Source organism: Leptidea sinapis, chromosome 4 (assembly GCF_905404315.1).
Source record: "Leptidea sinapis chromosome 4, ilLepSina1.1, whole genome shotgun sequence".
Taxonomy (NCBI): domain Eukaryota; kingdom Metazoa; phylum Arthropoda; class Insecta; order Lepidoptera; family Pieridae; genus Leptidea; species Leptidea sinapis.
The window spans coordinates 13,103,398-13,123,862 of NC_066268.1; the positions used below are offsets into that span (position 1 = coordinate 13,103,398).

General features: G+C 36.2%; 1 protein-coding gene across 5 annotated transcripts in view; it reads left to right on the forward strand.

Moving 5' to 3' along the window:
• The window catches only part of LOC126979898 (endonuclease/exonuclease/phosphatase family domain-containing protein 1-like), a 301,297-nt gene that overhangs the window by 17,547 nt on the left and 263,285 nt on the right, over positions 1 to 20,465 (forward strand). For all 5 annotated transcript variants that reach the window (XR_007732909.1, XR_007732911.1, XR_007732910.1 and 2 more), the window contains exon 4: positions 2,682 to 2,842. Coding sequence is in view for 1 of the 5 variants with exons in the window: in XM_050829484.1 (XP_050685441.1) it covers positions 2,682 to 2,842 (161 nt within the window). In the remaining 4 variants the exon portion in view is untranslated. The remainder of the gene's footprint in view (positions 1 to 2,681; positions 2,843 to 20,465) is intronic.

The window sequence follows — 20,465 nt, forward strand, 5'->3', positions numbered from 1 at the left end:
TTTAAATGAGTGATTATTTTTGATTAGATCTGTAGTGTACCTTTGTACCAACGCGTGATTTATACTTTATGGGCTATATTTCATCGGGACCCCACGGTGGCGCAACCAGTCGCCATAAAAAACTGACGTTAATAGTTTTATTATATATTTTCAAAATAGTATTCATACACATCAATATATCGCTGCATCCGATGGAACTACTGAGATAAGCACTTTGCCCACTCGTCCTTAGCTAAGTTGTTCTTAGTAAGTCTAAGCTTATCCGAGTCTGCTGGTAGGTCACTCTTTTATCGCCACACACTGATGTTATCTTCAGTCGTCGTCGTTCAAGGTCGTCCCTCACGCAGATAATCGGTGATATAAGTGTGCCACTCATTAAACCAGTTGTAAACAGTAGCACGAAATGGGGCTTCATCGTTAAAGGTCAATCGTAGACTATCATTAATTTCTTGTTGACTTAAACGACATCGAAAGTCATAAAAAAACATTGTTCAAACTTTTCTCGCGTTAAATTCATGCTGACGTGACACTGAGAATTTTCAATTTACCGCCAAATCGTAAAACAAATGACAAATGGATAAAATACATACTTAAAGAGCCCCATTTTCAAAATTTGGCTTTATTATTTTATTAGGTATATTGTTTACAAGTCGCCAGTTCTTAAAAAGTTCAGTGTCAACCATTGTTGGTAAGCTAGCTGATAAGCATGATTTTACTATGGTATGGTAATGGGGGCAGTAAGTAGTACATGGTACCTACTAGCTACCATACGTTGTACCTTACATTGTTGTTGTTTATGCCAACAGAGTAACGAGAGATGTAACCATTTTTAACGTTTTTTTAAAGGTTTACATAATTACAATGGCAATTAAAGGCTGGAAAAATATCGTGATCTGCAGATAATTGACTCTTTAAATTGTGTATTTGTTTTTCATAATAATGTATGTGGTAATAATGTGATTATATCCATTTCAAATATTATTTTTACTATATGTTAATAATGCCGTCAACAGCTACTTCACGGACGAGTAATATTTTTACACGTTAGTGAGCTCCTTATATAAATATATAGAGGGTCACCAGTTGATGGTATATATATATATTATATTTATATGGCATAGTCCATAGTTTCACAACCTTATTTTGCTCACCGCCCACTTTGAGAATATGTTTTTTTCTAGAGTATTTTCATGTATTTTTTTGCGTTTTTAGACTATAGTTTTTAATCTACCCACGCCCCATCTGCGCCATCTCAATGCCCCCTAATTTTCTCTGGGTCTTCTACTGCCCCCCCCCCGAAAGTCTCAAACGCCGACAAGGGGGCGTTATCCCCCACGTTGAGAACCTACGGCATAGTCTTTAGAAGGCGCGTATATCGTAATTGCTTGTCAAAATAAAATCTGAATAGCGTGGGGTCAGTGTACGTTGTCTGACTATTATCACAGTAGACATAATGCACAATGCCTTGCTGATAAAATACTTACCTACACGTGCTAACCCTCAATTGAAGCATTACGGTTGTCAGGTTATTTTTCTAACCCACTTTAAAAAGGAGGAGGTTCTCAATTTGACTGTAACCAACATTTGAATTTAGACACCAATAAGACTTAGACTCACTTTTATAGATAATTCATTCATTGCAGCCTTACACGTACAGGACGATACAAAACCCAAATTTTTTTATTAAGTTCTCCTTGAATTATTAATTATCTTTTGACTCTTGACTTTTGCCTGTTTTTTGATTAGGGTTATTGTTCCCAGAACTAACTATTGGTTCGTTTTCTTTTGTAGACTCGACAGTACTAAAATTACCTATTATATTAATTTCAGTATGTTTTCTATTTACAAAATGACCGCCATTATACTCTTTCATATATTATTTTCTTATACAAATAATCAATTTAAATGTTCGCCGCAAAAATGCAGATGTGTTTTTTTACCAAAGGACAAAATATGATCGACGTTCGCGGTGATACTAAATGAATACTGAACATGATTGGCGCAGTAGAAGCTTGTTAATTTCCCGCGTTATTCTTCTACTATGATTAAAATGAATTAGTAAAAAAAAAGCACATTCGCGTTGTTGTGAGAGAAATGTGACGAGAGAGACAAGCTCTTGGTCACCTGATTGTAACACTGCTATTCTATTCTACCGTGGCCATTTCACATCTGAACAATTCACAACCGATTGTGGCCGATGTATAATCACAAGAAAATACTTCACAAAACATACAATACATAATATCACATCATAGGTAAAGAACAGGAGGTAAAAAGATACAAATACATATATGATGCACATAGGTTAAGAAATTCTATGGCGTGATCGCTTCTTCAGAAATAATGGGCTGTCGAACTGGCTCTTAAGACATGTTTCGGATGTTTGAGAAATCGTTGCTAAGAAGTTCTATGCTCTGATGGTGAGTGATACCACTTCAAAAGCAATTAAGTATCGTAACGAAGCAAATAACCATATGGTATAAGGGTAGCCTTAAATGGTGGTTAATGGTGTACCATTTTAGGGACCAATCCGATCCGATGGATCCAGGTCAGGGTCGGACGTCGGCTGTGGAATTAACGCGTTATTCTGGAGAATATTGGTTTGAAAGAGCACTGGGTTGCCTCCTCTCTTTTATTGACACGGTCCTTTGACACACGGTTGATAGTCAGTTTGGTTGCAGCGAAGCGCTGGGCTTCATCTTTGAGAACAGCAACCGCAGCGTGACAATAGAGGACGTGGCACTAGACCAGCTGCACTTGGTCGTGGAGGCTGCCGAGGTTAAGAGGCTGGTTGCCGCACTATTGCTGCTGCGCGGGAGACTCTTTCGCACGTGCGCTCAGGGTGAGTGTTCACGCTATAATGACTGTAATTCATACAGATTGTATACACATGATTATTGCGTTAAAATGACATTTTTGATTTCGTTCGCTCCAAATCCTTTTGCAGGAGTTGGAAATTGTTTATTATTTTTATATACGTACACTAGCCGTTCCCGTTCGCTTCGCTGGGCGAATTTTAAAAGGAAATAAATTAATGAAGGAACGTTGGAATTCTAAAAATAAGTACCCATAAACCATCTTGGATAAATTTCGCATAGAATGGTGGTAGTTTCACGTCGATACGATCAGTGATTTAGCCAGCTTGATTGAGCCTCTAACAAAGACCATTTTCATTATATATATACATAATATATAATATTACATAACAACACGCCAGGAGGAGTAGATGGCACAGGATGCGTACATCCACGGACCTGTCTTATACACACTACTCTATGTTCTTCCATTCCTACCAACTTTTTATGCGTAGTTCCTTTATCTTCCATTTGACCTGGTGCCTTTTCAGTACTTCCTAAACGATATATAGATCGGGGAAGGAAAATCTATTCCTCCATCCGTAATGGCTGAGCAATTAATTAAAGTTTCACACTTTATTATACTTTTGTCCTACGTTTGAACGCCATAATTGTTTCGTAACCGACCTTGTGATTAAAGTATGGACTTGGTGTGGAACATGATAAGCCATTTTAAATTGAAGAGTTATTAATAAATATTGGTCGCGTGCAACGGTGTATTTGTTATTCCCTCGGTTTCATTTTCCTCGTAATTAATTAACTTAGATATCATACTAGTGGACTTGACTGGTCTGACTTCAAAGGCTTTTATGTTTTTGTGGAAGAAGAGGATAAACGAGCGGATAGTTACCTGATGTTAAATGATCACCGCCGCCACATACTCTTGCAACACCAGAGGAATCACAGGATCCTCGACAATTCGAAGCAGGCCTGCGTCGCAAATGGTTCGAACCGATTCTGGAGTGCGCCAGACTAGAGATGACAGCAATACTCCAAATGTGGCCGGACCTGCTCTTTTTAGAGCGCTAGAAGTATTGCCGTGCTCTATTTACGACACACAGCTTCTTCGAATTTAATTTAGCTTTGTCTTCCAAGTGAGTTGGCAATCGCTTGAGATTTTCACTACTTGTATTCATATACTAGGCGAGGCATTAAGGGAAGTTGTCGAAGAGCGGTGATACGACAAATATGTTATTTTTTCTGGTAAACGCGATAACTTGAGTCTTATGGGGGTTAAATGGGACAAGGTTAATTTTATCCCATTCCGCGACCTTCTCAAGAGACGACTCTAGGATAGAAGACAATTTTCTCCCGGCAGTGGTTGACGATTTCCCGAAAGAGAACTGCATGGCCAAAGTATACGGCATCACCAGTACTGCCAATCTGCATAGGAATGCATGTTTGATCATCAACTAGTGACCCTCTAGGTATACCAAATATATATTAATAGCAATTGTTCTGTAGTTAGCCGATTTTTTTTTGGATCGGATGGCCCAGGGCTTCCATGGACTACCCCTTTTAAATATGAATGCTGGAATTAAAGCGTTAGCACCGGCGTCAACTCAAGGGCACATGTTCAAAGCACTATGGGAGAATATCCATCCGGTCCGCTCGACTTCTTTACGTCCTATGAAACCAGAGCTCGCCGAACAGTTTTTCTGTCTGTGTTGGCGCGATGGTCGGTGGTGTTTTTCCGTCCTCCCACGTCCAATCTCTAAAACTGTACGCTTTATGCACTCGCCTCTGTTTGGTGAAACTTTCAATATCCAAGCCATGATCTCTTTTCCCATTTTCATTCATCATTAAGGAATAATTTCTTAAATCTATAAGCATAACGACCACCTATGTTGAACAAGCATCAAAAAAAATTCATCGCGCTTTTTAGGAGATGAATCGCTGGTTCGAATAATAGATGTGATACGTTTGAAATAGGCGGTGTGACGCATGGCGTATGTGTATGTTTGTAAATAGCCCGCCATTTTGTGCCAAAATAAAGGCGACAATATTTTTCAATTATGTTTTATTTGTTCAAAGTAATTATTGCACAATGTGTAACCAATTAATTTTTACTGTCGTTTGAAAGATTAGTCGTGATGTGTGCGAGATTTGGTATCAGTGCCGCCATTTTGCAATCGGTCGTTCATCACAGGGTATAAGTATACCCTCTATCAACAGGCTCGACAGAGTGCCACTTGGCACTTTTTTCGTTTCTTACGTAACATACTGAATTTTTTTTAAAGGAGGAACTTCAGGAGGTGCGTTGAGCGATTTGTAGTAGTAAATTTTAGGTGTTAATAATATGTGGTTCGCGTCACCGATCACCGACTCCATGTTGCTTCATAAACATGGTAAACGTTAATAATATCTGTGTGGATGTAGCATTCCCGTCATTATATTATCTATACTAATATTATAAAGCTGCAGTGTTTGTTTGTTTGTTTGTTTGAATGCGCTAATCTCTGGTACTACTGGTCCGAATTGAATGATTCTTTCAGTGTTGGGTAGTCCATTTATCGAGGAAGGCTATGTTTTTTTTTCAAAATTAGGGATCCGTAATAAAATTCCTATTTTGTTACACAAGGTGTAAAATCGAAAACCTATTTTTGCGTGCGCTGCAAAAACTATTGACAATAGAACAATTTAATATATTTGTTTATTATAATTTATACATTCGAAGAAACAGTAATTGCTATTTTATAGTTTTATTGGGGTTCTCGCTGAGTGGCTATGACTGCCTATTTTTTTTAAACAAGGAGGGTAAATGTTATGGATGCACCTGGTGCTAAGTGACCGCCGCCGAAGATGACCTCTTGCAAAATTTTTAATTAAAAAATTAAATTAAAAATTGAAAAAAAATAACAGCTTTTTTCAAACTCCTCAGTGAGGATTTCAAATTTCGACCTTAGAGTATATTATCAAAATTTATAGATAACTAAGTACCGTTATAAGATCATCGCGGAAAAATAGCCAAAAACTTTAATGGTTTGGGAATGGTTAGCGAAGGTTGGGATTTAATGAGAAGTGGCAAAATAGTCGGCTACCCTCAAAATCAATATTTACAGCTTCTCAGAATTTCACAAAATATTTTTATAATCGATGCAAGCTGATGTCTACAATACTCGAACATTTCGACTTATTTATTTTGAAAAACTCAAAAGAGTTATGAGAGGCCGGTGATCAACCTACACACAAACCAAATCAATGTAGGCATTACGCGAACAATATTACTTTATTAGTACGTAAAGAAAATAAAAACGTGTTATCAATGACACGACCGACCAGTTCCCCAAGCAGCGTTCATTCACGAATGCATCAAAGAGGATGTAAATACTACCTACGTAATAAGATGCGGGACTATTACGTCGAAAAAAATAGCGGATAACAGTTGACCTCTATATTCAGAAACACACAAACACTAAAACAGTGACACAAATATCGTGAGTGCAAGACGTACCTTGTCACGCACACTTAAGTAATAAACCTGGCCTGTTCATGCGTTGCTTAACAGCAAGAGACAATAAGGGACGAAACGAGCAGGACGCCCAGCTGATACCGTTAGTCGACATACGTCCTGCCCTTTCATTGCAGTGCCGCTCAAGATTCTTGAAAACCCCAAAACTTGCAGCACATCACTCGAGCTCGTCACCTTGAGTCATAAGATGTTAAGTCTCATTTGCCCAGTAATTTCACTAGCTACGGCGCCCTTCAGACCGAAACACAGTTATGTTTACACATTACTGCTTCACGGCAGAAATAGGCGCCGTTATGGTACCAATAATCTAGAATCTGCTGTGTAATGAAGCTTCCTCGTAAAAAAAATGCGTGTTCTAATACACTGATAATTATTCATAGGCTGGCCTGTTGACACACAGAACTACGTAACAGATTCAGTACTTAATTTTAGAAAACAAATTCGGGTTCCCAACGCGACGATTTCAACAAGTTCTGATTCAAAAGTCAGATGATCTAATATTTCGGATTTGTTTTTATACGAAGTGATTTGTCTATATGTTATCATCATCATCATCAAACTGCTGGACAAAGGCCTCTCGCAAAGATCGCCATGAGGATTGGTCTTGCGCTGCCCTCATCCAAAGTAGTCCGGCGATCTTGACCAGATCGTGTGTCCATCTTGTACTAGCCTACCAACACTTCGTCTTCCGGTACGTGGTCGCCATTCGAGGACCTTACTGCCCCAACGGCCATCTATCCGTCGAGCTATGTATCCCGCTGCCACTTCAGTTTTGCAACTCCTGGGCTATCGGTGACTTTGGTTTTCCTACGACATCTCTATATGTATAGAACGTCATTGTGTATATCAATATACACTTACTACGTAGTATTGCTTACTTTGAATCAGCGTGTACGAGCTAAAAATATATCAAACAATTATAATAGTATATAAGTCGGTTTGCAGCGCGCCCGCCGAGCCGAGGTTGGTTCATAATCGGCTTCCAATTATTATGTCATACTTACGTATCAGCTATTATCCAACTCATTAAGATCCAACTGAAAACTCGCTGCCATTGTATAGAAATTGATGTATATTGTTTTAACAGTCGACCAATGCTGAGAAAAAGTCATGTTTATTCTCAAAATTCACAAGTAATTTGTTTTGTCGTCGTTAACGTAGACTGCGGAATGTTTTGCATAAGTGTATTCCTTGGTATAGTTAAAGTTAAAAAATGAAATATCAAGTCAATATTGAATATTTATTTGAAACTTTAGACAGGTCAACAACAGTTAAAGTTATGACGTCATCTAAAAATTGTCGAATGGTGCAACTAATTTTTTGCTTAACCGATATTTTAACATGTTTGTTATTGCTAAAGTTAGTGGGTGCAACACAACCTTAGTCAGTTTATTTTGGCAATTATACGTTTATTTCAGGGCTTGTCGTTATAGATTGTTATATGAGTCAACATGTATCGATAAGAGTAATAGGAAACGAAATATTATGAACAATACCATTGTTGATTACACATTTGTATTTTGAACGTTGACATTGTGACCTTGTACGGTACAGTTTCATACAAGTATAAAAAATAATATTAATAATCAAGGTGGTCGCTAAACATGGACCTGATAAAAAAGCTTATGGTCGCTCAGAGGGCTATGCTCGGAGTTTCCCTGCGAGATCGAATCTGATAAGAGGAAATCCGTAGGAGAACGAAAGTCACCGACAAGCCAATATGATTGCGAATCTGAAGTGGCAGTGGGCAGGGCACATAGTTCTTAGACGGACACATGTCCTTTGAGGCAGTAAAGTCCGCGAATGGCGACCACGTACCGGAAGAAGAAGTGTTGGTAGGCCCCCCACAAGATGGACCGATGATCTGGTCAAAATCGCCGGAATACGTTGGAAGAGGGTAGCGTAGGAGCGATCATCGTGAAGATCTTTGAGGGAGGCCTTTGTCCAGCAGTGAAAGTCTTCCGGCTAATATTATGATGACGAAGCAGCCACTTAATAAGAAACTGTTTGTTTGAAAATATTTGCTGTAAAAATTTGTAACTGACATCGAACAGTACAGGCGAGAAATAATTTCACCAAATACCACTCCTGGTTATTTTAACAACTTTGTCAATTTGTTCTACTTTATCATTCCCTTGCGTGTTCTCTGCAGACAATAATTAATGTAGTGGCGACGTAGGCTGGGTTTCACGCGGTATTATACTGTTTAGTGTTTATATTGACTTTTTTAGGGTTTCTTCCTAACTAATTAGAGAACTATTACTGTCTTATAATCTTAATAAAATTTTAACAAAAAAATAACCGACTTTAAAAACACTATTCCAAAACAATAAATATAATATTCATTAAAAATATAAAGTAAATTGCGTATTTTTATACAATCTAATTCATTAGGATCATTCATCAAATTATTAAAATTGTCAGATATGGACAAAATTGCAATAGGAGCAACCGGAAAGCACCAGCTTTAAAAAAATTATCAAAATCGGTTCACCCAGTCGAAAGTTCCGAGGTCACAAACATAAAATACCGACGAATTAAGAACCTCCTCTTTTTTGAAGTCGGTTAAAAATCGTAACAAAGTCAAAATTGTTCTGGGTGTTGTCGAAGCGAGCACGGCAATCTTCGATCACTCAGATAAATTTTCGGGGACCCAGTGCTCTGTGAACGGCTATATCACTTGGGGTTATGGTAGAGATGTCGTTTAATTGTGTGTCTACTACCTCATTTATCACGGGGAGTGTTCCGAAGAGCTGTTTCAACTGTACAAGTGTACTCGAGGCTCAAGTGAGACCAGTCATTTGATGTTAATTGAAGCATAATAATCTCTTAAAAAAATACAAATATGCCTTATTGTGCTATTTTTGACTGTAGAAATCATAGCCACAGTAAAAATATGTCCAACGAACATATAAAAGAGGTAGATATGTCACTAGCGCGCCGAAAATCAATCGCCTAAATGGAGTCAATTGGTTCGTAGTCGCTCTCTCGATACGAAAACGGTACACACGCGTTTGCCGTTGACAGAATTGCTTACAATTTGATATAGGTACAACATCACAATGCCGTCTTGTGTTATGGGAAGATGCACGAATTACGAGAGTGAAAAAAAGTGATAGAATTACATACCACACTTAAGAAATCATGAATTATAACATTTTATTTGATTTCATTATTTTAATAATTTTTAATAAACAAGTGCGTTATGAATAGGTAGCTGAACTATGAAACTATTAAAACAAGTTTTAGGGCAGGTAGAGGATGTAGACAGTGAGTGCTATTTGTTTACGTAGGAGTTTTTTCAGTAACACTGTCCCTTTCAGTATATCCCTTGCTAACTGCAGAAGAATCAATTGATCATTTTCTTCTTCTCCCATTACCTTATTGTAATAAACCCTCAACAAAAAGACATTCATAAATAATATAAGATACAAAAAATGTAATCTTAAAACTTTTTGGGAGCCGTCGTTAGTAAAATTGTAAAAATGGGACCCTTACTTAGACTACTTACGTAGATACCTTTCGGTTTTGTTTTGGTGTCTGTATGTTTTTTTATTATTTTATGTATAAATAATTGATATCATCAATGTGGCTATATATTATAATCAATATTAAATTATTTTTTTATAAAATCAATGACACATCTACCTAATTTCAATGCAGTTTTACTACTTTATAGCTTTTACTATATGAACTTATGCATAATGAATCGTAATTTAGGCATAAATCACGGTGTACGGTAAAAAATCATATCTGATGAATTAACTGTATTTTTTCTATACAAATACGAAGCAGTTAGCAAATTAGAGTTGTCTCTTTTTTGCTTGCGATAATTTCATTTATTATCCTTCTTGGACGTGTAATCGTAATGTAGTGTGCTATTGCAATGTTCAATTATTCATGTGTGCGCTAGTGTATCATTTTCAAACACCGAATGTTGTCTACGTAACCTATCTATACTTTTAAATATTTCATTCACCTTTACGTTTAAGCGATGTAACTTATGTTAGAATAATTAATGAAAATAATATAAATATCTTGCTACTCAACAAGTGCATGCATGTATATCGATATAATTTTATCGAAATAAATTTTATCCTTATAGATTGTATTCGAATATTGCTCTTTTCCATGCATCATACGATAAGGGTGTAAGTAAGCAAAATGTTATAATATGGTTGTGGTAATTGTGTACAAGAGAGACTACGATGAATTCATTAATAGTTTTAATTGACTCTTAGGTACAACTAATTATTATTTAATAAATATGTATAAGATTCCAGTTAAACTAAAATAGGTTTAATTTTTAAATATAGATAAAATATTTTTTTTACTTAAATTTTAATATTTAGCATATATTGCGGTTCCACCGATATGGTTTAGTAGAGGTGGAGTAGAAGAAAAACCTCATCACATCATGGAGTAGAGGAAATACGTCATAGAATTGTAAAAAATAGATCGAAAACCATGAAATCTGGGAATATTTGCCATCATTGTAGCATATCTAAATCATAATATTAAATAATATATATCATAAGACTAACAAGATTATTAATACTTCATCACTACTTATAGCTTCTCTTTCTATTATTCATTCGTTACTGCTTGTATTGGAATTTTTTTTTCCGCACGTGCATTACGTATATAGGCAGTACGGTTTATAAAATATTATGTCTTATTTGCCCCTGGGTTTATATAGACATATATATAACGATGAATACTTATAAAAAGACTATATTTATTCGTATAATAAATGTAATGCAATATCAATTATTTAATATTGATATTGTTACTTTCCAAGACTATTCGTGTACGCTGTCTTGATTTTATTTGATTTGAGCTAAATATTGTCCATCCTTTTAAATAAAACTATACCTTAGAAAAAATATCGGCGTATTATTATTTTAGCTTACGACGTACTTTATCGATATGTTTATTCATTTTCGTACAACACTAGGTTATTTGACAGAAGTCAAATCTATGGTTACAGAGTTCCTGTTTCTTCAAGTTTTTATAGTATGTTATTTTTCGCAATTTAAGAAAAAGTTCTGAGGTTGTCATAATCACTTTAAGAATATGAGATAAGCGTAATTGTATTAAGTTCGAAATTGATGTAAATAAATTTGTAGTTATGTCTTTTCGTGATTGTGAATTTAGGCCTATCATAAAGCAGGCGTGTGTATTACATATTTAAAAGATAAATGTGTGAGTTTGGCGACATCGGTTCCCATAGTAAAATGACATGATGCCACCTCTACTAGTTTTTTCTGGTCTGTGGTAATTACTTTACTAGTTCGTGTGGTATTCAGCCGGGACCAATGATTTTGGTCAAAATAACCGTATGTTTAGGGTCATTCTTTTAAGCGGTATATAATGGCAACTGTTTAATTACTAGACCTACAGCGTAATTTCTTCAGAAAACATTAACCCCCTTATTCATAATGGTCCGCTAACTTTAAACAGCCGCTTAGGAGTGCTTTTTCTCATTGTGACTTAGGTCAATAGAAGAAGTCAGAGTGAGAATTAGCAATGCTTTAAGTTAGCAGACTATTATGAATAAGGGGGTAATTCTTTATGAGATAAAAATTTACGAGGTCAGCAAGACATCCACTTGATGGTACTTAGGTGATACGCCCTGCCCATTACTATGCAGTGCCACTCAGGATTCTTGATTGAACTTACTTATTTACTTAAACTTTTTATTAAGTTACTTGAATGAGTCCTTATTAGGACTCTATTAGACAGTATCCTTTTAAACACAAACTTTGACAGTGATACATAATCGCTGGATTTTTAACCGACGAAAAAAACGGAAAGGTTTCTCAATTTGATCGTATATATTTTTTTATGTGTGTTCGCGGACAATTTCGTCGTTTGTGAACCGATTTCGATGATTCCTTTTTTGTTGGTAAATAAATACCACCAAGTAAGTTCTATAAAAATATTATTATATCATTGTAGATATGACAAAAACTACACTTACCAAGAATAAACATAGCAATTAATTTGCTCGAGCCATCCCCAAACAATGTGTGACGTTGACATGCCACATGTTCTGTTGAACTTTGCTAATAATTGAAATATTTTTATTTAGACGCGATTAGCAAATGATTTACAATTTCTTGTACGACTCTGAAAGAGCAGCGATATCACAGCACGAATCTATCATAAATCAGGTTTTTTGTTTACAATAATCAATACTTGTTTATCTAGCAACCGGCAGCAGGTGGCTTCTGCGGGCGCGCGGTACGTGTTGGCATATCAGAGGTTAAGTCCACGTATAATCCACAAAAAACTTTGGTATGGTTTCGCCTCGAACCTCCCGTAGTAACTCCAAAAATAACTTCCTAGGATTTTGTATGCTTGGACCAATATAGGGTTGATATAAGACTTGCGAGGGACGATTATCTCTCGCTCTCTGGTTTTATGCAAAGAAACTGTTTCATCTAACATAACCTTTTCAAGAAACTGAATAGCTTCTATTAATTGATGAGTCTCTATATCTCGAGAAAGTACTGAATATATTTATAAGAGGCAAATAAAAGCACTTAATTATATTTAAAATTACTATTAATTTAATTACTTTATTACTTTTAATTACTATATAATTATAATAAATAATATAATAAAATTATAATATAAATTTAAAAATAATACAATGCCGGTTTGCATAGTAATACTATGTAAAAATAAAACTTCTAGAAATAAGAACGACACTGGGATCACATATCATTAGTTATTTTGTATTTTATTAATTTCAATGTAAAATAACACGAAGCGTATGTTATAAAGTTGCATGCACACAAGCATCGAATAGCTGCGGTAATAAAAAAGCTATTGTTCTTAGGTAGTGCGGTATCTAGTTGGAGCGGAGTCCAATCCTTAATCTAAGTTATTAGAATTGAAATTCTGACACTCAAGAAGTGAATTTCAAAACATTTTTAAGTACCATCCGCATCACGTAGACGTCTGGCATTCCACAACCGCGCGTTTTGTTCAAATTTCTTGCCTGGCACAGCCACTTTGTGGAATCAACTACCGGCAGAGGTCTTCCCGAACAGATACGACTTAGGGACCTGCAAGAAAAAAGCATACTCCCACCTTAAAGGCCGGCAACGCATTTCTTGACACACCTGTTGTTGCAGATGTCCATCGGCGGTTGCCTCACCTCTCCCCATCCCGTGAGCCTCTTGCCCGTTTGCCCCCTCTCATATAAAAAAAAAAAAATATTTTGATTAAAAATGTTTAAATTGGACGTACAAAGAAAGGCTTCCGTTTACCATAAAAAGAATTAATTTAAACATTGTTTATAATAAAGATACAATTATAAATACTTCAGTTTAATAACACAACAATACTTGAAGATAAAAAAATTGGAATCTTATTAAATACTGTTTTTTCTTGTTCGTTCTGCTTATGATTATCTGATGATACCTACCTGCTTAACAGGTTTATGTTGTTTGTGTTGAATTACGAGTTCTTCGTGCCAACAAAGAAGAAAAAACTATAAACATATATAACAGAAATAAAATTTGAAAACATAATTTTATGAAAGATGCGGGACTCGAACCCGCGACCTCTCGCGTTCCGTGCCAGCGCTCTCTCAACTGAGCCAGCCGTTCGGGTGACCAATGACAGTGACAACCGGTCGCGTGTTCGAGACCCGCATCGTTTCTTAAAATTTTGTTTTCAAATTTTTTTTTTGTGATAATTTTAATCCCAGAAGTGTAGGTTTTCACTTTTAAACATAAAAAATTGTTTAAAAACTATATTAAATTCCCCTGGCGCATTCCCTATTTGGGGTCGGCTCTCCTGGTACTAGATCGCTACTGTTTGCGATCTTGGATCATTGGTGGCTTTAGGCCTAGCATCGTCATGTCTTAGTCTTGGTTCTAGTCCAGATAGTTGGTGGGCGGCATCTGCCTCTCTTGGTCTCATCCATATCCATGACTCGTCTCGTCATGTGGCTTTTGTCCCTATGCATTACATGCTCATACCAGCGTAATAGGCATTTATGATGTATAGCTGCAATTTTAACGAAGAAAAAACTAATTTAAATATTAAAGTTTACTATGAGTATTTAAAAAAATACTATATCTTACTCTAAGGCATAGTTTCTCAACCTTATTTTGCTCATCGCCCACTTTGAGAATATGTTTTTTCCTAGAGTGTTTTCGTGTATTTTTTTTTTGCCTTTTTAGACTATATTTTTTAATCTACCCACGCCTCATCTGCGCCATATTAATGCCCCCTAATTTTCTCTGGGTTTTCTACTGCCCCCCCGAAAGTCTCAAACGCCCACAAGGGGGCGTTATCGCCCACTTTGAGAACCTATGCTCTAAGGTATCAGCGCGACTTTATCGTTATTCCTGTATAGTTTGTTTTGTACGTGTTGGATGCAATTACTAACTATGACAGTAATACCGATCATCATATTCACGAAGCATCCTTACACAAACAATGAATTCAAGCTGTAAAGGTTGATGCATCCAATATACGATAATTTTTTTTTATTTCTTCTTATGAAATAATTTATATTATTTAAATATGATTCATATATTGGATGCAGCACCTTACAAACTAGTTTCTTTTGTATATCACAGCCATTGTAAAATACTCTGTTTGATTAAAAAGAGTGACCGTTGAGTTTCTTGTATGTTCTTTCCTGCGAGCTCAACTTTTTCCGAACGTATGGTAGGTTCGGTAATTTAAAAGAAATATTTATAGTGACTAAACAAAAGCGCTTAATTTAAGCCTAATCGAATAAAGTTTATTTGACTTTGAATCACAACTTATTCAAACACATAGGATTTTTTTTTCGTTTTAGTTCCCAATGCATTGTTTTGTTGACGTTACAATAAAACCCCAAATCCGTGTTTAAAAGTTTATCAAAACAATTAACAGTTGAATGCTATGTCGTGATTCATGGGCACATTACGAAGGCAATTACAAAACATGAACATATAAAATGACAAATCTATAAACATGCATTAAAATAAAATGTTTGTATATTGTCACGAATCGCATACTTAGAGCGCTTCCGCACTACGTCCGATCCGAATCCGATCCGTATCCGTGAAAATGCGGTCCGAAGTAGTCGTAGAACTATTTCTATTGTAGTTTATGCTATGGTCTCCTATTTAACGCCTTACGCTGCGTCACAATGCTTACTATTATAAATGTACTGTTGTGGTCTCTTTCACACGTCGACGAAGGCGTGTTGACGCCGTACGCGGCATCCGAACACCGTGCGCCGCGTCTCTCGTCATTTCGAACCGTTGCAGCGTGAAGGTCGTCGCTCGCGTCACACAAAATGATGAGGTTTGATAAAGGAAAAGACGAGTTGATGATTGAATCAGTAAAACATTATAATGCAGTGTATTATAAAAGTGATATAATCATAAAAATCATCGTGACCGCTCGCGAGTATCACTGAGCCACCTGCGTCACGCCAGACGTATTGACCGCCGACGCTGTGCGTTGCGTCCAGACGTTGGAAGCCACGGAATTGAACGTTGACGCTAACGCCAGACGCCGCGTACGGTATAAAATAGGAGACTAGATCCGGCTTCCGTCATCTGTTAGGAATAGTTTTACGACTACACTGGTCCGTTTTTAACGGGTACGGTTCGGATTCGGATCGGACGTAGTGCGAAAGCGCTCATAGTGGGGAAAGTTTTCCGTTGTCAGCGTTGCTCGTGAAAAATAACCTTGGTTGTTGGGGGCCACGATTATATTATAACGTAGCTATACTGATACTCCGTTTATACGCTACGCTAACTTTATTAATAAACGCAGTGTAAAGTTACTCCAAGTTTAAAATTACTTCTCCCAGTCACGTAATTCTTTAGTGACAAAGGTAAGATAAAGTCAAAAAAAGACGTAAATCCTACTGCTCCACAGATGAATATCTAAATTCTAATTGATCGGACAGCCTGGAATTAGATTATGATATAGCAATAGCAATGATAGTACAATATTGTATATTTGATGAAAAAGAGCGCAAAAAAAGAATACTGGGAGAATTTCCTGCGCCGCTTCTTCTCTCTCAGAGCGGCATTTGTTTCCGAAGCGGTAATAGTACCTATCTAGTATATTTGAAATGACATCAAAGGAATCAATTATGAGAAAATAAATGCCTTTTATGACTTTTGACAGCCTTACAGATAAACTTGGTATAAAGTTATACCTGATAATAAACCAAGTATAATTTGTTATTTTTTTAAAGTAGGTTTACAAATCAACTCAAATAGTCAATGCCTTACAAGAGTAAGCCAAAAAAAGTAAATGTAAATTAATACAAAAGTTATTGAGTACAGTAGTAGTACACACGCCGTAAATAAATGAAGGTATTCTGTGAACATTTTATAAGCGATTATAAATAAAATATATAGTACATAATAACTTTTAAGAATCTGAAGTCGAGCTTCCCGCAACAGGATCATCCTGCCAGCACAAGCAGCTCCCGTTCACGAGCATGACGTATAAGCCAGCCATCGCCTCTCTCAACCATATTTAGGGAAGGGGACGACGAAGAAGGACTCCGCGCCGTGATATTAGCAAGTGAAGCACCGTTATGCTAGTATGTGTGCGGTTACGGGGGATACTAGTTACACAATTTTGTCCCCCTTAAATAAACATATATTGCCACAAATATTTTTATAGTATCGTTTTTACACTATTTCACAACGCACGACGGCATTTTTAAAATATTTTATTGAGACGCAAACTGATCTGTCACAGACGATGACAATTCTCATAATGGCCGCCTATCGGCCTGTAGTAGCTTCTGCGAATTTTGAATACTAGGTACCCAACAACATTGTTAGAGCTTCAAATACGCTTAGATGGCATAGTACATATTATAATAAATATTGCAGCATTTTAGTGTGATTTCATCGTACAAACCAGTCGACCTAAGGAAACTAGAGTATGACGCTATGTATTCATTTGTCTCCTAAACTATTGCAGATACCATTTTGAAACTTCTATCTTTTGAAATAAAAAAAAAAAATGTCGAAGTCACTAAAATTCTGATTTAATAATATGTTTATTTCGGGTTGAGCATATTAAAAAAAATCAGTTTTGTATTGAATAATCACAGTTAATTTTCTTTTTAAGTTGCCATAAATTTTAAAATAAATTTGCTTAGTCCGAAAAACTATTTCCAAAAAAATTACTAAATTCACTAAGGCCAATTCTTTAGACGTTTATTATAACTTATTTAATAACTTGATAAATAAACATCAGACAAAAAATATCATACATTTTTTTATAAGGGACGAGACGAGCAGGGCGTTCAGCTGATGGTAATTGATACGCCCTGCCCATTACAATGCAGTGCCGCTCAGGATTCTTGAAAAACCCCAAAAATTCTGAGCAGTACTACAATTGCGCTCGTCACCTTGAAACATAAGATGTTAAGTCTCATTTGCCCAGTAATAAACACTAGCTGCGGCGCCCTTCAGACCGAAACACAATAATGTTAACACATTACTGCTTCACGGCAGAAATAGGCGCCGTTGTGGTGCCCATAATCTAGCCGGCATCCTGTGCAAAGGAGCCTCCCACTAGTAAATTAAGCCAAATATGAACAAATATCAGAACGTCACTTTTTTCGCTGTCCACTTCACGCGGGGCATTTCAAATCAAAATTGTTTGCCACTTTGTCGGGTCGTCTACAAGCTAGTACAGTAGATAATATTCTATGTATTTGGTACATCCTGCGTGCGTTGAAGATATTAAATTATTAATGAAAATGACAGGCTTGTGGCGAATTGTGTTCAACATTCTAGAAATGTATTTTGGCATTGGCATCGCCCGGCTCGCTCTTAAATCGTTTTTATTTCCCAGCGATTGTGCTTTGGCAAATGAACAAGTCGTATTTATTACAAACTAAAATAATATACACAGTTGGGTTTCGTAACCAACGCATTGCCAAATAAGATTAATTTTGGTTGTTTTATAATAATTAGTACCTAAGGAATTCTGTTTGAAGAATTATTTAATCATACTTCACCTGTCTAAATAATAGATTATAACATATAGTATTCAGTATTTTAATTAACTCAATTTTTATATTAATTTAATTAACAATCAGCTTAAATAGTCAAGATTTCTTCCTATATCTGTTTCGTAGTGATGTCCCAATATTATGTGTTCTCTACGGCATTATTCTGAAGACCTGTCCGAGCTGATTCCTGCTGATTTACAGCATCATTTAACTGTATGCAATAACAAATTACCGTTTTCCGGATTTTGAGGTGCGCAATGCGGTTCATCGGGAACTTTTTTCACCACATTGCCAACTTATAAAACGATTTTTTTTTAATGTCTGCTATACTCCCGAGTCTAGTGATTCCTCGAGAGTTCCATGAGCTGATCAATTGCAGTCTAAACACCTCCAAGCTCGTTTGTCCTCCTGTTGAATAGACAAATTGTTGAGAGAAATCTCTGAAGCCGTTTTTGTATTATTAAACTTAACTGTGTCACTGCCACAGCTCCCAGTAATAAGAAAGTATATTATCATTCAGTTGTGTCGTTATTCAAGACCTTGCGCGATTTGTGGTAAAGGTCATTATGCCATGACGAGATCGACCGGTGGTTGCTGACTATATTTGGCTGCTAGCGAATGAGGTGATCTGCATTTCTGAGTGAAACAGTTGACAACACATTTCGCTATGAGCATTCATTGCAATGTATGCATCGTGTTGGATAGAATAATTCCTCATACATAAGTTGATGAAGGAAGGTTTTACTTTAGCTGACAGATATGTAAAAAATATTTTGAAAGGATCTGCACCATCTACTTTTGCTCAGATAAAAATGTACTTGTTATGAGGTGTTTCATCATCTCCATAGCAGCCGAAAGACGTCCACTGCTGGACAATGGCCTCCCCCAAATATCTCCACGAAGATCTGTCCTGCGCTATCCTCATCTATACAATTCCGGCGATCTTGACTTGATCATTGGGTCCATGCATCCGTTTGACACTTTAAAAATCATGAAGTCGTTGTCAATTAGCTCACATTTTATTAAGTTTGAAATAGCCAATGTCCTTGAAATTCTAGTATGTTAAGTTATTTTTAATTACCTGCCAATCATATTAACATATTTAGACTGCTTTGAGGCTAACGGCTTGTAAAACCGGGTTACGGTGGCATTAATGTACCCGAAAGTATATATATCTTAGAACGGGCTCTAAAACAAATTCTGCGGCATCTTGTTAACAATTATCGTACAAAGATCGCAAAAACTGGGAGACTTTCTTGCTTAGAACGCCATTAGTTTCTAAAGCGTCGGTAGTGTTATAATTGACGTCACTGAAAATCTTAAGGAATCATGAGAAAATTGATGACTTTTTAGATCGAACCAATTTTGGATCGCGTTAAAACTTTTGACTTGCTCTTTGATTCTTCTTAAAGCATTCAAAACGAGAATAAACAAGTGCAATATTTTAACATTAACGAGCATTACACTAGTCGGTATTTCTGAATCACTATATTATTTTGGTCCTTAGATCCGGATTGGACTGATTTCACAAATCTTCAATCCAAATTCGATCTAGTCCATCTAATCTCTAACTGGCTAAACCTACGTATGTCACATAAAGTAGCTCTGCTGTTTAATCTTACGGGTATATTAATTATTACTACAGGTAATTGTTATTACATTGATAACGGTTACAATAGATAAATGTTTGATATTCGGTAGTAGTTGCTGTATGACCTCGATATTATCGGATGTCCGTTTAATACGCTTCATAAATTAATCAATTATACACCGTGTAAGTTAAGTATAATTATGTTGGGAATTTTACTTAACCCATTTTCACGATTTATAATTATTATACGATATTGGATTTTTATTCCTTGTATTTAGTCATTATAAATAATAATTTGTAGATAAGGATTATAATGCAAGTGGTATTATTGGTTCTTGACTGCAATTAAACATTACAGACATATTAATAAACATTTAATTTATCCATTGCCGACGACTTGGTTTCCTACATTAAGAGAGCTTCCAAAACATAGCCACAGAAAAATATAAATGACAATATGTTTCTTTGACTACAGGGTTCGGAAGATACCAGTCCGTAAATTATTTATAACATGTCGCAACAGTTATTAATATA